The following is a 17,951-nucleotide window of genomic DNA, read 5'->3' as shown; positions in this document are numbered from 1 at the left end:
TTGTAAATGGTTCCTTTGTACCTAAAAAACAATTTAATGTGAATTCATTGTTTATTATGAGTCGAGTCTCTAAGGCTATTCTATTGCAAATATTATTGAGAGGGGAAGATGGTGAAAAGTTGGCTAATGGGTACAAAAACACAGTTAGAAGGAGTAAGTTCCAGTATTCTATAGTACCATAGGGAAATTATAGTTAACAATAATTCAGCCAGACACAGTGGCTCACACCTATAATCCTAGCACTTTGGGAGGCTGAGGTAGGAGCAATGCTTGAGGCCAGGAGTTTGAGAACAACCTGAGCAACATAGTGTGACCTTGTCTCTACAAAATATTAAAAAATTAGCCAGGTGGGTGCCTGTAGTCCAGCTACTTGGGAAGTTGAAGCAGGAGGATCGCTTGAAGATAGGAGTTTGAGGTTGCAAGTGAGCTATGAAGATACCACTGCCCTCCAGCCTGGATGAAAGAGCAAGACCCTGTCTCAAACAATCAAATAATAGAAAAAAACCCTAAGTAACTTATTGCATATTTGAAAATAGCTAGAAGAGAAGAATTGTAATGTTCCCAACACAAAGAAAATATAAATGTTGGAGGTGATGGATATTCCAATTACGCTGATTTCCTTATTACACATTGTATACATGTTTTATCAAGTAGGAGAATATACTTTTAAACCATCTTTTATTAGGAATATATATTTCCTTTCATTTATCTTGCTTAAAGCTAGACTTTGAAAAGGAATGATGTGGGTAGTTTTTTCTTTCAAAAAAATCCATGTTCATGAATCTGATGGTGAGTAAGAAAGACTAAAATTGGACTTAGAGCATAGGACTTGAGAATTTTTGTTTATATAACAAAATACATGTTCATCGCAGCGTCTTTGATATCATCTGGCATGTGCCCAAGCATTCTCCTTTGAATGCCAAAGTTACTTCTTAATTGGTATTCATTATGACCAAGCATTTAAAATTACACACGGAAGAATATTACACACAGAAATGTATGAGGAACCTGTACACAGATGTACAGTTGTTTTGGGGGAGAGTTAATGCGGGAAATGAGATCATCCCTTTCTAGAATCACTGTTTTGAGTCTTCTCATTCTCTTCGAGGCATAGCATAGTCATTTCTATCCCCAAGTACTTTCATTCTGTTGACAAGCTTCTATGATTTGACTTTATTCTACTGTGTACATGATTTTGGTAATTGGCAGTAGTTGAATAATCTGAAGTGAGGAGTATCATTTCTAAAATTATATTACTATATTGAAAAAGACACAATACCTTCCCTGCTAGTTCGTCGGTCATATGCTCAACGTGTCCTCTGTTATTGTAGTTAATGTTATAACACACTGGTGGCTCCTGATGACCTCTTAAACTGTTTCACGAATTAAATCAACCTGCATAAAACTGACACCCTAACTATGTCAAATATTTGTCTTTTCTATATGTTTATATGCATGCTTTTTAAATCCTTTTTTTAAAGTTTTAGGAATGTGATATATATACTTTGACTAAGATGATGAGAGCTAATTTAGTTGCAGATATTTTCACTGCAGAAGAACATGTGGAGGGAGGAGTAAGATGATAGATTTTCTTTTCTTGGAAAGGACAAATTGAAACGGTAACTTAAGTGCACAGGTATATACATTATAAATAATATCAAATGTCTCTCTGGTTTTTTTTTTTACTTCTCCATAGCCATACGATGTGAATTTACAAGTAACCTCGGTGTTATCTAGACTTTCTCTCTTCCCTCACCCACACATACACGAGTACCTTTTGGATCCGTACGTGAACCTTGCTTCTGGTTGTAGATCTCTCTTCTCTGTAATTGTCAGGGTAAGTTAGTGGTTCTATTATTATAGTGTCTAGGATTGATAAACTTGTCCAATTAACATGTTAATATCATTGTATTCAATTAGTGTCACATAATGAAAACTGTTTTATATCTACTATTTAAGAATATCATCCATTTGAACTATTTTACAGAATGTGGGGGGAAAAGAAAAATTTATTCTTTTAAATAATATATATGACTTTTATGTTTTAAAGAATAGGTATGAGTCCGTGGGTCAAATATGGTTATGTGAGTAGTGAAAGTTTACATTCTTTATTTAGTAATAGGGAGTGAAGTTTTTGGTGTTTTTTTAATCCTGTGAATCTCTGTAGTTGATTTCAGGAACTGAGTTCCTTGTCTCTGTGATGCAGGTTGTTGGAGACCTTATGGTTCGAATTCAGCGTATTCAAGACTTTACTCCCAAGCTTCTATTAGTCAGAAAGCGATTACTTGGTTTGGAACCTGAAGGCCCTATGTAAGTTAGTGTTTTACATATTTTTTTAATCCAAAAAATTTACTATACTTAACAATCTGCTGATATCTTGAGTTGATTTATTGCTCGCTTTTCCCTTACCAGTATTGACCACATCACTCTGCTAGAGGGTGTGATTGTGTTAGAAGAGTTCTGTAAGGAGCTGGCAGCAATTGCATTTGTGAAATATCACGCTTCCTCCACATCATAAATAACATCTTTCAAGTAACGAGGGGAACATTTGTGTACATTTCATCAAAAAAAGACTCAGTTCCACCCAGCCACAAGAGGATAAAAAGCCTTTTTAAATGAAGTGTTGCTGTAAACTGGATAGAACCATGAAGAACCTATTGAGTGCACATTCTCGGTAAAATGTTATATAATGTTGTTTTCATTGGCTTTATCATAATGGTTCTATATATAAAATTGCACATTGTTGAATCCAGGATACAATCAAAGGAACTTCAGGAAATAAGCATTTCTAATGACTATGTGAAAAGCTGCAAAATTTCTGATGTCATGACTTTGATGATATTTCTGTTATTTTAATATCCTTTTAGGTAGCAAGGCATTTTGACATTCTCTGGGACTCAAATGCTTATATTCTTTTGGATTAATAAGTAGCAAAAAATCACTAATTTTATAAATTTTTAAGGTCAGAATTCTTATCAAACAAAATATTAAACTGTAAATGAGAAAAAAATACAATTTAGGAACCATCAAATGAATTAATTATAGGAGATAAAAATGTGTAGAGCACCATTAACTTTCTTCAGCTTTTCTAAGACTAACAATTTAATATGATAAAGAAATTCTTGATTAATATAATATATATATTTTTAAAGAAATGTTCTTTTACTCTTTTGTGCACATAGCCATGTTAGTGATTAATTTTCAAGTATGGGTCCCAGTTTAAACTGTGTCATTTTTGCGACAACATTGAATTTATGCTCATCATTGGTAGTATTTGCTACAATTGTATTTTTTAAGCAATTAACATGTGGGTTGAGAACTCTTTTTTCCTCTCTCCCTCTCTGAAAATTGCTTTATAAAATTGCTTTATAATTTTATTTTCTTATTGAAATGCATGGTAGTGTCTAGGTTGGGAACGGATAACTCTTAGGCAGCAATCAAAATGCCAATGGCCTCCTTAATGTTTACAATTTTTTTTTCATTTTGTTCAGTCTTTTGTTTTAAATGATTCTAAAGAGATTAAAGAAAACAGTCTTTTAAATGTCCTGTTTACATGTTAAAGGAGTTGGGGAAATTGGGTATGTATGTGGGTGGGTGTATGTGTAGGAATGGAGAGTTTAGCAACGCTGCGCTGGGCACAGCATGCTTGTACTTGATTGACAAAGTGGTGTTTGCTAGTCCACTTTCTGTTCTTCCTTTGAGTGACGCTTATCATGCAAATATTGCTTTTACTCTACTGTTTGTTTTTGTTTTTTAGTTGAAATGTTAAGCAGCAGCACTTTCCTCTTGATCTTTCCATTTACTGATATTTGGGGGAGTGGAGTATCAAATGTTCCAGCTCGAAAGGAGCTGTCTCTTCCCCTTCTAGGAAGTTATTTTATGTAGCATGTTTGCATGTATACATCATATGTCATGTGCATAGAAGCATGTTTTACACCTGTCTGCTCATTTTGTTGTGTTAGCTTTTCTGATTTATTTTATAGTTTTTGCTATTTATTAAGAACAAAATATTAAAAGATTATGAATAGTCTCAGCTCTAGAATGCTTACCACTGTTAAAACAACAAAAAGACTAAATCTCTAATTTAATGCAAATCTTTGTTAGCTCATTCTAAGAAATTTATTAAGTAAAACAATAAAAAAACAGAAGTGGGAGATAGTTACTTCATGCATGATTTTCTTTAAATGATGGGAAAGCGTTATTTAGTTTGTTGTATTTTTTGATCATTTCAAGGAACACTGCAACATCTCCATTTTTAGATGCAGTTACAGTCTACTTTGATGTATGTGTATATAAAATAAGGCATTAAGAGATATTAGATATTTCTTAATGTTTTCATAGTGCTCAGTAGGTGTAATAGCAATGATGTTACCTCTCAAACCAAATACTCTTATCCTTGATTTCACTGTGGGACCTTATAGCTAATCCATGAAACCAAGCTCTGAAAAGCTTTAACTCTTGTATTTGTGTATGTGTATGCTGCTTCTGAAAATATAATTTTCCTAAGTTATTATAACTTTGATTTGTAATCAGCTAACACTTAAAGTTTAATTTGTTTCTCTGCTAAGTTTATTTTTTTCTTTCTTTCTTTTTTTTTTTTTTTTTAATATTTAGTTCAGACCTAGAGCCAGCACAAGTTCTCACAGTGAGTTGGATTTGTTAGTGAAAAATTGTACTGCTTCACTAGTCTTTTTCTTACTGTCTGTCAAAAGCTGAATATTCCTATTACTCAGTACTTGCAAAAACAGTGATGGAAATGCACTATGTTGGGTGGAAAGTACCACCATAACAATTGCTCGCCATAGCAAGTTCCAAACTGAATTTTAGCCTTGCTTCACATTTATATAAATAGGTATGCACATTTTTTAAAAAACTTTCTAACAGTATAGTCTTTATTTTTAGTTATGAGCCACATTCTTTACTTGATTGAACTCAGATTTGTCTTAGCCAATTATCATTGTAGTACTCACATTATAACTATGTAACATTCTCATAATGTATCTGTGCAATATGGAAGCTGTGAGTGGATTCATAGCTTTTTGGTTTAATTATACATTATTGTTTGTGTACATGTATGTATATATGTGTATATATAAGGACCAAAATTCTTAGCTCGCTTACACTGTTGCTAGTGTAAAGATTGTTACACTTAATTTTATGGGGCACAAATTATGGAATTACTTCATAAATTCATGGTAACATATTTCCATAAATTATTGCATTAATATACAATTACCATTTAATTATGAAGTTCATAGGTATTGACAGAAGAAGTTACAGTGAAGTGCTAAAACCACAAATTATATGGTAATAATATTTTGGGTTGTATAATAAATCGAAATATGCATGTCATTTGTGACATTTGATGTGTTAAAACATGGTAGATAATCATATTTCTGGGCCCTGTAAAATAGTGTTACTGTAATACTCTGTTTTGCCTCCTGCCTTGTTTACATTAAACAGAGGATATTTGGTAAATTTTTCTATTGAACGTTGTGTAGGTTACTGACAGTGTTATCAATGTCTGGAATTCTTGGGCCATCCATGGAGATGATGGTTGTGTACCTACTCGCTCTTCAGGAGGTTGTGATCAAGTTCACCTTTTTGTGCTAACAATGCATGCAGGACTAAGAGGGATAATCTGAAAAATAAATAATGTAATTTAAACAAATTGTCTTCTTATATTTTTGTAGAATTCTAATGAGATACGTTTTATCCAATGTTAAATCTCAAGCAATGATTCTTAAGTTTTTCCACCCCTAGCATACAATGGGATCTGGTACACTACTATCAGTGGGTCTAGGGATTCTAGGGAGAGAACAGGAAGAAATGGATCAATATTTTGGGGGGAGGAATGTATAGCTTGAAAAATCCCCCTAGGTAAACCTCATATATTTCATCCTCTACCTTTCTCCTTAATAATCACTGCCGTGAAGGAAGGTATATTTATGCAAATCTTAGAAAAACAATTCATGCTAAGCATTAATTCTTAATATTTTTTTAACACATATAAGAACTTTTCACTGACATGTAAAATAATTAGACTCTAAACTACTCTGTTCACTTGAGTACTTGCCAAAGTTCCATAATTGGAAACTGAAGGAAACATGTAATACACAGCACAACCAGAAAGAAAAATGTAGTTATTAATCTCAACTACCCAAAGATTCTTTTCAGCCAATGTTATGCAGAATATCTTTAGGAAGAAATAAAGAGGCTAATAGGTTACAAGGATGGAGGAAGCAAGGTTTAGGCACTGAAGAGTTGAAATTACCCTTTTTGCCCTGAACTACTTCAAAAAGAAAACTGCATTTTAGGAGTGTATAATTGGACCCCCAGTCCAAAATCTGCTTCAAACTGCTGTTAAGAATCTGGCAGTGTTTTATCTGGAAAAAAACTAGGGAATTCCCAAGGGAATCTAAAGAATTAACATAAAATTGTTGAAGTTTTGTTTGAGTAACTCTCAAGTAAAAGGTATACCTCTTTCCCAAGAAAACAAAAAAAGCAAGCAAAAACACTGCCAGTTTGTTTAATGCCAATGGATACAGAAAAAATGAAATATGTTTTAGTTGTTCTTAGGCTACTAAGGAAAGTTGTTGCCTATGGGCTACCTTGTAGAAGACCATATTTAACCTTATTGGATATAGACCCCATTATCCACCTCAGGGGAATCCATCTAAGTATGTTTCCTTCACACTCACTACTTTTATGATTTGACTGTTGTGTGCATTAGAAATTTTTCTACACTATGATATTTCTAAAAATGTATCAGAAGTATGACACATTTTACTCTAAAACAAGAATTTTGTTTATTCAACTTTTTTTTCTTTTGAGACAGAGTCTCACTCTGTCACCCTAGCTGGAGTGCAGTGGTGTCAGCGTAGCTCACTGCAACCTCAAACTCCTGGGCTCAAGCCATCGTCCTGCCTCAGCCTCCAGAGTAGCTGGGGCTACAGGAGCATGCCACCACACCCAGCTCGTTTTTCTATTTTATGTAGAGACAGGGACTCACTATGTTGCTCAGGCTGGTCTTGAACTCCTGGCCTCAAGCAATCCACCTACCTTAGCCTCTCAGAGTTTTAGGATTACAGGCATGAACTACCATACCCAGCCCCCAATTTTTTTTGTAAGAGATATCTTGTTATGCTGTTGAGGCTGGACTTGAACTCCTGGTCTCAAATGATCCTCCTGCCTTAGCCTCTCGAATAGCTGGGACTACAAGTGTGCACCACCACACCCAGCTATTAATCAACAAATATTTATTGAGAATTTTCTGTGAAGTAGGTATTGAGATGCTAGGAAAACAAGAAGCAGCAATTTCAGCCCTCAAGAAGTCACAGTCTCATTGGTAGTTGGATGTGTTTACACAAACAAATTACAATGCACATTGGTGAACACTGTTAGAGAAACTATCCAAGTGGTGTAATGTGGCAATTCACCTAAAAGGGAAAATCTGAAACTCAAGTCTTGACTGGATTATATCCTTACTGTTGAGTATACTATGTATGTTATGTATTATTCTTTTGGATTATATTCTTTTGAGATATGCCAAATATTCTCAGAAGTTATAACCATAAAAAAGTCAGCTCAGCAAGAAGTGGAAACTGTTCTGGATCGCATTGTATTGCCATGTTTAACTGTTGCCTTTCTCTTCATCCTGCGATTGGTATAAACTGCAGCGGCCCCCAACCTTCTTGGTACCAGGGACTGGTTTCATGGAAGGCAATTTTTCCATGGACAGGGCTGGGGGGGGTGATGAGGGGCAGGAGGGCGAGGAGGCGGAGCTCTGCGGCGCAGTCGGTAAAAGGCCGAGGTGGACCGGGGTTAGGGACTGCAGGTATAAAGCACCAACCCAAACAATGGTGCTTTGGGGCTCATATTTTCTCAGTTGATGAAGAGTAATTAATAATTCTGATTTGTGATCTCTTTCTAGAACTATTATATAGAGAGAAAGCAAATAGGCAATTGAAATATTTAAACCAAAAGATTTAATTGGACTTTAAAAAATAAGGACTAGGGGTAAGATTAGCTTTGCTAAATTATTTGTAGAACCAAACCTTTCTCTTTACTTTTAACTGTGTGCTCCCTTGACAACATTCTTTTTTCTTGCCTGGATTGGGGCACAAAGTTGCTGCATATCCAACTAGGCCAGCTGAGGCGAATAGAAACAGTGGAGATGAATTCAGAAGCTACATGCTGGGTGTGTGAAGAGGAGGGAAAGTGTAAACCTCCATTGAATTCTCATCCTGCAACTCCTATCCATTCCTGAAGTCTAAGCCTGGGGTCAGGCACTTGCTGGGGAGCAAGCTGAAAAGACTTGACTTCTGTTTCCTTCATACCTGGTCTTGAGGTAGCCTCAAGGAATTGCCTGATCTCCCATGTGCGAGTCTAAGAAGTCAAAGAAAATTCAGTGTACTTTATAATTTTATTTTATAACCTACTTTTCCCTCTAGTTAGAGTAGTTAGATATTGAGGAACCAACAGGGAGTCTTTTCTAAAAAAAGAAAGAGGCATTAAGGTAATAATTGTCTTGATTAACCACATCCTTACATGAAAGTAGCACTCACTAGTGGACTGCCAGAATCTGAATATCACCGTGGGCCACTTTGATCTTACATCAGAAGGTGATGGTGAGCAAAGAAGGAAGACATCCTTTGTTTTTTGTAGCTGTTAGTTCATAATGGTACCCATGTTTTGATGTGTGTTCATTTGCATAGTGATCACACTATTAATTCCTAACAAAATGTTTAATTCTAATGAGGTGCTAAAGGCTTCAGGGATGATGTGCAGTTTAGAGGATCCAAATGAGCCAAGAACACATTCTGGGTGTAACAGACCACTCTTTTTCAAGGTTGAGAACTACCACCAGAATTGCAAGCTTGAAGAGCTAGATGTGGCTCAGAAAAAAAGAACAAGTGACACATCCAGCTGTGAGATGAGGGGAGACAAGCAGAAGCATCTCCAAGGCTGTTATTGCCGCAGGCCTGTAATTTATGAGTAAGGAATCATAAAATCAATTTTACTATAATGCAGAAAGATGAGATGACACACAAATGCACTATAGTCTGGATAAAGCTATATTTCAAATCCCTGAAAATGAGATTCATTTATATAATAACACAAGAAATGTATTCCTTATTCCACTCTCAAGTAGAATAGCATGTAAGGTCTTAATGCATTAGACTTCACAAGGGAACCATGTACTGAAGATTTCTAGAGGGAAACAAATTAGCCATTCCTTAAACATTATTCTTCCATGTTTAACGTATGCTTTTCCACTTAAATCTCTTTATCTTGTTGCTCTTATCAACAATGTAGCAAGTCACAGAGCATTTTATGGTTCTGTAATCTTTGTTGGCTGCTTCACTTATTCATCCTGTGATCTTTATTTCCATTCTGTTTTAGAAATGATTAGAAAATAGACCGACTTTTTCTTAAGGTGTATTGGTGGTGTGCTCCAATGTAAATGGAAGTTGAGAAGAAAATACCTACTTTTAGGATAAAATATTACCCCAATAGTCAATGTACCTTGGACTCCTTGACAATAAACAGGTTCCATTTTATAGAGACTTAACATTTTCCATAAAATGATCCAATGTTGTGCAGCTTCAAGTAAGCCTTTCCCTGAAAAAGCTGTTGGCAAGACCGCATGTGACTCATTGATTTGGGTTCAAAACCACATCCTAATAATAAAAGCTATAAATGCAAATGTGCATAGCAATTTCTGGGTGTTTTTCATGGGAATTTGACGTTGAAATAAAAATAATTTTGCACAGTTCTTAATGGCTGGAGTCTTTTCATGCATAGCATATAATATAATTGATATTCATTGAGTTCGGAGTGTTTCAAAGAAATTACTCAGAAATTGCTGATATACATCTTGCAAAGTAGTGTTGTTCATTATCATTTTTATTTCAATGGAAAGGAAAAGACGAGGGAAGTGTAATTAATTTGACATAGATAATTCTGGGCTGAGCCTTTCAATATCAACACCATTTTAAGGCTGTTATTAAAAGTTCTTTGTCCGCATTGTACAGCTCACCATTGCTATATTCTCTGATATGAGACCATTGTATTTTGACCTGTCCTCCAGTGATCTGTTGTAATCAGTCACTCAACTAATACCGTTAGCTTCTTAGAACAGAAATTCTCACTGTCAGCCTTATTTGGTTAAGAAAGATGTTGGATAGGTACAAAGGCTGAGTTTTTCTACTGATTCCTGTGTTATTTTTAGAAAGACCTTGCAAGTTTCTCAGACCCTGCATTATATTCCTTATCTGCAAACTCTTCAGAAATCCCCATATCACCATGGAAGCTGATCCCTGTCTCTTAACTATGATTTAAAAAAAAAAAAAAAAAATATTTTACAGGAGCAGTTAAGCTGCCCTTAGTACCTCTTTTCATCAAACTACTGCCAGTAAAAGGCTACTCCACTTACACAAAGACAGGCTCTACTCTCCTGTTATGACTTTCCTAAATGATCCTGCTTAGAGTACGAAAAAACCGAACTAGGTACATACAATACTGTAATTGAATGCTGTTTTTGTAAATGTTGCAGGCTGAGGTCCAAAATGGATTGATTGTATTGTCGCGAGGATATAGTAACATCATCCATGATGTTCAACAAATATTTACTAAATCTTGTATGGCTCTGGCGAGAGAAGGGGATTTCAATAAAGTCCCTGTCTTTGGGAGGTTTGCTTTTTAAATCAGAGGGGATAAGGCAGGTTCTGTGTGGGTTGTGAAGCTATTGTCCTTCAGTTCCAAATCCACTCTTCTATATTCTGCTTTGTGTTGCTGGGTAAGATTCTACACACTAGATTTCTCAACTAACTGGCTTTCTATGAGGTTTTGTCAATAAGGGGCTCCTGAGGAAGAAGGGGAAACAGGAGGAGGAAAGAAAGAACTTCTTCCTTTGAGGTTGCTTGTTCCTCTCTGCTCAGCAATGGGTTTGCAGCAGTTGGTTTCAACCTCCATGTTGTTTTTTGGGTTTTTTCTTTTTGTTTGTTTGTTTGAGACAGGGTCTTGCTCTGTTGCTCCAGCTAGAGTGTAGTGGCATCATCTTAGCTCACAGCAACCTTAAACTCCTGGGCTCAAGCCATCCTCCTGCCTCAGCCTCCCAAGTAGGTGGGACTTACAGGTGTGCACCACCATGCCTGGCTAATCTTTAAAATTTTTCTGTAAAGTCTTGCCATGTTGCTCAGGCTGGTCTCTAACTCCTTGCCTCAAGTGCTCCTCTCACCTCAGGATCTCCAAGTGCTAGGATTACAGCACCACACCCAGCCAAGCCTCCATATTCCTTAAGCCCCCCCTGCCTTGGCAGGGCTCCTGGAGGCAGCAGCAGGAGCATGGCAGCACTTCCTCTCAGCAGCTTGAGTTCCAGTTTCCAGGGCCCTTCCCCAAACTCCTAGGTCTGTAACCTCAGCCTCTTCCCTTTGCCCTCAGCCTGAGTGGTGGTAGCTGCTTCCTGGATTTTTATTTCTGGATGACCTCAGTAAATGAGCTTTTTTTCCTCATTCAGCCCTCCAACACTGATGTAACCAATTCCCACGTGAAATTCCCTCTGCTGCAATCTCTTCCACTGGTACCCCCAGCCTAAGGAGTTTAGCTGCCACAGAGTTTTCAAGGATGCTGGTCCTCCCCTCATTAATATATTTCTTAATACATCAGTGAATTATCATCTGGACCCCATCAGAAGATATGGTTGGGTATTCATGCCCTGCATAAATCTACATTCCTATTAATATCTTGCCAAATCTATGGATTATTTTTCCACATTACCTCAGGAAGTTCTGGCATCCTGGCTTGTTGAATGTAGGCCACCCATAAGGACACATTTTGTTAAATCAACCAAGAAACTGTTAGAGCCACTTCCTGCTGGATGAACTAACACATTTAAATCCAGACTCTTTTAAGTACACCCAAGTCCATACATTTGGCCTGATTTAATGCTATATTTTATCTTCCTTTGACTCTGTTCTCAGAATAACCCCCAGATTTCTGCCTATGTAAATTAGCAAGATGTTGTCATTATTTTGGAGCATAAGTTAATTCTTTCCAGGTCAGACTACTTTTTACCCCTGGAATATGCTGAGATCTGACTCTAATTATAGATCTAGAAGCCGAAAGCTTCCACTGGCAGAGAGGCCTTGGGTTCAAGAATTTTCAGCTTCATTTGAGTCTACCCAGATGTGGCCATTCAAAATTCCAGGGTCCTGCTCTCTCAATCAATTCATTTTCGCACGAGTCACAGCAAATCTATGAGTTTGACTTCCATTGTAATTCTGTAACCCACACAATTAAATTTTGGTCATATTTCTGTATGAGATTGGCCTTATGGCCAAAGAAATAAAATTATTTTAGGGCTGCCATAGAACTTCTGTGATTCTCTGTCTTGGACTTGAATTTAGAAGTTTAAAATCCTGAGCTAGTAATTTCCTTTCTGTAAACTGTCCACTTGGATGGTGGTATGCCACTCCAACGCTTTGTAGTCATAATTACTACTACAATTAGGGTCACCAAGGGACAGTGAGAGTTTATGCCTATTGTCCTTTTCATTCTCAATCTGTAAGAAAAACCATATGGTCCCACAAGGCACTTGTTTTGGTAGACATTTCATCTCAATCACTGGTGATAATTTAATCACTGTGCCCCCGCCTGCATTGGAGTACTAGCATAGCATTTCCCATTGACAAAGAACTCAGCCCAGCATTTAAGGCCAGTGACTTAAATCAATCCCCAAAATTCATCTCTGACCGCATAAGGCATTTTAGCAGAGGGAATCTGTACAGGGAATTGGATGTTGCGGGGCTGAATGAACAAAAGAGGAACGTTAGTGTAACCCAGAGCTCAAACCAGCAGGAAGCAGCACCACCCCCAAAGCTGGGGGATTCAAAGGGAAGAAGTTGAAATTATCAGAACCAGAAGTTCAGGGAATGGGCCCTGCAGAGATGGAGCTCAAACCTTTGAGGAGGGGTGGCTGTCTGGCCTTGTGTCTGCAGCAGTTCTTGGACTCATAGTCACCAATATTATAAGGTTAACCACACACAAGACTTCCATTTTAGACTTATGTTATTTCTAAAAGAATCATCCACTGATGGGTTCAAAAGAAGTTAATCAAAATACAGCTACACATCTGTGTCCCATTACTTACGTGCACTATGAAAGATTACTTTTTATAAATCTTATAATTAGCTAGTAACTAGAACAATTTTATTGCATTATCTCTTCTGTGGTAAAATATTAACTTGCCAATGATAAGCATTTACAATGAACTATAATTTGTTTAGACCTGCCCAAGAACGTGGATAAACTACAATTTTTATTACCCATTTGGCATTTTTTAATTTTAAGATTACTAGAAGACTCAGAAAGCGTAGGTGCTCCAGGCCTCTCTAGGCCACAGAGGCCCTGTATGTAGATTTTTCCTTTCTTCTGACAGAACTGGTTTGCTTAAACCTGTACAGATGAGAACACAATTATTGTAAAATAGGAAAACCCACGTCAGTTTCGTGCACTTGTGTTTGCTCTGTAAAGGGCAGCGCTTATGTATCTATCTTGAAAGCTTTCCTGTCTCAAAAGCTCGCCTGCATTAAACATGAGAAACCGCTAAGTGCTGTCGCCACGGGCCATTGCGGGCAGCTCTGCAGGATGAGCTCAGCTCCGCGGGAAGGAAGGGTGCGGTGCGGGTGCGGGTGCCGGGCCGAGGCGGCGCTGCGCGGTGGGACCGCCGGGGTGGATTTCGACTGCAGACGGATCTGATTTTGATGTTTTCTGTTACTTTAACAATTGATCGTTTCTCCTTGACATCCTGTGAGGAGTGGGTGACGTGCTATGAGGCCACGTCTTGGGTCTGTGAGGGAGGAGAGAACCCCTCCTCTGAAAGGGAAGAGAGGAAACAGGAAGCAAGGATGCAGGAGAAATAAGCAAGGAACATGCAAAGATCCAGAAGGAAGAAAGGCGCTTGAGGAGAAAAGACTGCAGGAGGCGGCAAGGGGACGACCCTACCCCCCAGGCCCCCGCTTGCCTCCCACCTACATGTCCCCCCCCCCAGCCCTTTCCCCAGGGACAACAGAGGGTCCCCAAGGAGCCCTGTGGACTCGGCAGGCCGGTCCCTCTTATCTCTGGTGCTGCTCTGACGTTTGGTGCTGGGCCTAGTGATTAAGGACTGGCTTGTTCCTGGGACTTGCTCCTGTGGTCAGCTCCCCTACCCCACCCCCAACACGGTATCGCCGTCCAGCCTCCGTCACTGCCCAGCTACGAGCCTTGAGGCAGCTGACACCACCTCCCTGACCTTCAGTTGCCTCGTCTGTAAAATGGGGGTGGTCCCATCTACCTTAGGGGGTTGTTGCAAGGACCCAATGAGGGAATAACACCTAGTATCACACCTGGTGCCAGGTGGGCCCTGCTACTGCTTCTCAAAATCCCCCCAGATTCCTAGGCTCTCGAGTCGTAATTGATAGGCGTGGGCCCTGGCAGAAGCTCGCTGGACAGGCTTCCCAGGTGGCTCGGATGGACTATCAAGCGTTGTTTGCAGAGGTCAGTCTCTCCCCACACGCTAGCTCCCGGGGTCACGTTTCAGCATGGCCCTCGTCCCTGTCCGCCCTGGTGGGACTTCTCAGCTGCCCCCTCCACACAGTGCACCCCACCTACCTCGGACTTCTGCCCCCTCACAAGGGAAAGGGCTAAACCGAATCTTCTAAATGTTTGCTATGTATTTACACCCTCCCTCCTTTCTATACCCTGTAACTGTTGATGTGATTTTTTTTCCTATTAAATTACTGGAATAATTCTAGCTTAGCTCAGCAATCCTAGCACCGCCCGTAAACAACTCTGCAGCTTTTATCTGCAGCTGTTACTCCTGACGATTCAGAATAAGTCTGGAAACTTTGTCCCAGGTTTGCGGTTCCGAGTCTGCTGCTGACATATCAGGTAGGGGCAAACGTACAACTCACACCAAGGGGCTTTCAAAGGTCAGGCCCACATCTGGCCAGTCGTTGGCTGGAAGGGACGCCGCCACTGGAGGCTCTGCCAAGCAGAGCTCAACAATCATGGGAAGCAGCGAGGGTGAACCCAGCCTCTAAGCAGTTACCAAGTGTTGTCACTGGAGGGAGATGTCTCCAAACAGTCTCTTTCCCCACCAGGAACGGAACCGCCCGGGGCCCCAGCATGAGTTTCCAAATTCATACAATTAGGGCAGTTGGAAACAGTGAATCCTTCAGAAATCCTGTGAAATATGGGTGTGCTATTAAGCTTTAGACAACAGAATACCCAGATATAGAATTTTGTATTAGTCAGTTACACTAGGTCAGTGATTCTCAATCCTGGCTGAAGATTAGAATCACCTAAAAACGTTTAAGAACTGAAACTGTTGAGGCCCCACAAAAAGCCGATTAAATCAGAATCTCTGGAAGATGGAGCAGGGGCATTTGCGTATTTTTAAAGCTCCCCAGTGATTGTAATATTCATTCTGCAAGACTCTAGTTGAGACACTGGCAACAGGAACCAAGGGAAAATCTATGGGAGAAAATTTTAATTTGAGACAATTCTATCATGTTTTCTCCTGCAAATTGGTAGAACTTCTTAGCCTAGTTCTGGAAGGCATCAATGCTTGAGAACTTCTGTTTGAAGTCATCTTGTCTCTGGGAGCCCATTTTCAAATAATAACACCCTTAGAGAGCTAACAAGTTATTAACACCCATGTGTGAATTAGTTTATCAGGTATGAAAATCACTAGGATTCTGAGAAAACTGAGGCCAGAGAAGCAAAATTTTTTGAAGAGAAAGAGGAAAAAATTTTACATTGGCTTTTTCCTCCCTATATATAGACTTCTTTTGAAAAGTCAGAAAGTATTAAAAACTAAAGTAAACCCATCTACAATCCATCACTATTGACATTTTTATGCATTTCCTTTCCAGTATTTTAGGCATATATATTAATCTGTGAGGTCTACATAATTCTGTCTTATCCTTTTTATCCTAAATTATAATATGAACATTTTCTTATGCCTTCAAAATTCTCTGGAAGCATTGTGAGTGGCTGCCTGGAATCCCATTGTATGAATAGACTTCAAATCACAACTGCGTTACAACACGAGAGGGTCTGTTTCATGCCTACACCTCATCGTACGCCCTGCTTTTATGCTCTTAGTAGTACACAGCTGTCTGCTGTTGTTAGGTTTGCACACCCTCTTTCCACGAGGCCTACAAGACACAGCTGGAATCTCTTGAAGCCAATTACAACATTTCATTTACTCTTCAGAATCATTGTATGAGAAAGATACAAATATTCCAAATGTACAGATAAGAAAACCGAGACTGAAGGAAATAAAGTCACAGTCATTAAAGGTAACCAGAATTTGAACTTAGGCAGCCAAAGCCCTCGCCATTGCCACAATGCTGGGCAATCTCCGATGACTATCTACTGACTTGATCTTAATGAAGGAGCTGACAATTGAAAGACTCTCATAAAATTGGCCATTGTCTTAAAATGTCTCAAAAGAAAATCCAGCAGAGCCTTTAATCCCCATTTTACCTCTGTCCCCTGGGCCTTGGTTTATGTAAGCCCCAAAATCAAATTAGAGAAGGGAACTGATTTCATCCTTAAAATGCAGAGTGATGCCACAGCTAGACTAAAGCACAGGTGAATAAATCCACGTGGAAGGCTGAAATATACACACAACCTGGGGCACTAACACTTTTCAAGAAAGGTAATGATATAGGCAAAATTATCCCCCAAATAAAGCATTTTATAGCGGTTACCTCTGTTATAGCCATCTCGTGAATCTTGGTGAGAGGGTATTCCCCCTTTCCCCAGTAACAACAGATGGTTGCTCAGCTGCCTTATATGGAACAGTGGGCTTGGTCAACTGCAGGGCTTTGGTTTTGTGGAGTAAAGGATTTATTCCTAACAGTTTTATTAAGATGTAATGCATACACTATACAATGGACCATTTAAAGTGTAGAGTGCAATGGCTTTTTAGTATATTCACAAAATTGTGCTTCCATCGCCACAATTTTAGAGCATTTTCATTACTCCTAAAAGAAACCCGCTGCCCTTAGCTGTCACCCCCAATCCTCCCACCCCAACACCCCACATTAGGCAACCACAAATCTACTTCCCGTCTCTATAGATTTTCTATTCTGTGCATTTCATGTAAATGGAATCAAACAATGTGGTTGCAGAGTGAAGTTTCAAGTTTGGGGCAAGAGCTGATTTGCTACAGGCAACAGAGGAAAGATTGAGAGCTCTATTCTTGTCTTCCTCACTTAACACCAGGTGTCTCTCTGCTAAATAAGTAGTGAAAACCTATTTAAAGAATATTGCCTTGTAGCTGAGTGCCATGGTGCGCACCTGTAGTTTCAGCTACTCGTGAGATTGAGGTGGGAGGATCCCTTAAGCCTAGGAGTTCAAGTCTAGCCTGGGAGATATAGTGAGATTCTACCTCTGAAAAAAAATAAAATAAAAAAAGAATATAGAATATTGGCTTGCAGGAAGCTAAATGGTCAGTCTTCGTGTACGTCCAGCTCTGGATTACACAAAGCAATCACCAGGGGTCTTTGAGCACTGAACCTCCTGTCCTGTTTTCTCAGTTTCTAGCCAGGCAATTTCATTATTTGAGGGACTTGCTAGAAACACAGATTCCTGGGCCCCTTCCCAGGGATTCAGGACCTCTTGTGTGGGGTGCAGGTATCCACATGTTAAGGAACTACTCCTAGTAATTCTGACGTGTGTAGGGCATGAGACACCACTGTAAAAGGCTTGGTTTCAGAGACAAGGCAAAAGCTTCCTTTGCTTACCCACTCCCCCCCCCCCCCCCGGGCTAATCTATCTTTGTTGCAGCAGCAACAATGGGGACTTTACCTCCTTACAAAGCCCTCTCAATTCTCCCTATGGAGAATTGCATTTTAGGGAGACCAGGAGAAATGTTCCAGTATTAAAATAACAGAAAG

The 17,951-nt window shown here is 39.1% G+C and overlaps 1 protein-coding gene across 2 annotated transcripts in view; it reads left to right on the top strand.

The window, feature by feature from the left end:
* Positions 1-8,938, top strand: part of FHIP2A (FHF complex subunit HOOK interacting protein 2A) — a 42,455-nt gene extending 33,517 nt beyond the window's left edge. The window contains exons 15-18 of one of the 2 annotated variants that reach the window (XR_006739155.1): positions 1,697-1,837; positions 2,207-2,310; positions 2,413-2,674; positions 8,852-8,938. Coding sequence is in view for 1 of the 2 variants with exons in the window: in XM_045568057.1 (XP_045424013.1) it covers positions 1,697-1,837; positions 2,207-2,310; positions 2,413-2,518 (351 nt within the window). In the remaining variant the exon portion in view is untranslated. Of the gene's footprint in view, positions 1-1,696; positions 1,838-2,206; positions 2,311-2,412; positions 5,668-8,851 lie in introns of those variants that run through there. The other variant, XM_045568057.1, reaches the window with a different exon arrangement.
* The last annotated feature ends 9,013 nt before the right edge of the window (positions 8,939-17,951 follow it).

The sequence above is a fragment of the Lemur catta genome, chromosome 14, assembly GCF_020740605.2.
Source record: "Lemur catta isolate mLemCat1 chromosome 14, mLemCat1.pri, whole genome shotgun sequence".
Lineage (NCBI taxonomy): Eukaryota > Metazoa > Chordata > Mammalia > Primates > Lemuridae > Lemur > Lemur catta.
The sequence above is the reverse complement of the archived record's forward strand: the minus strand, read 5'-3'. Positions and strand labels throughout refer to the sequence as shown.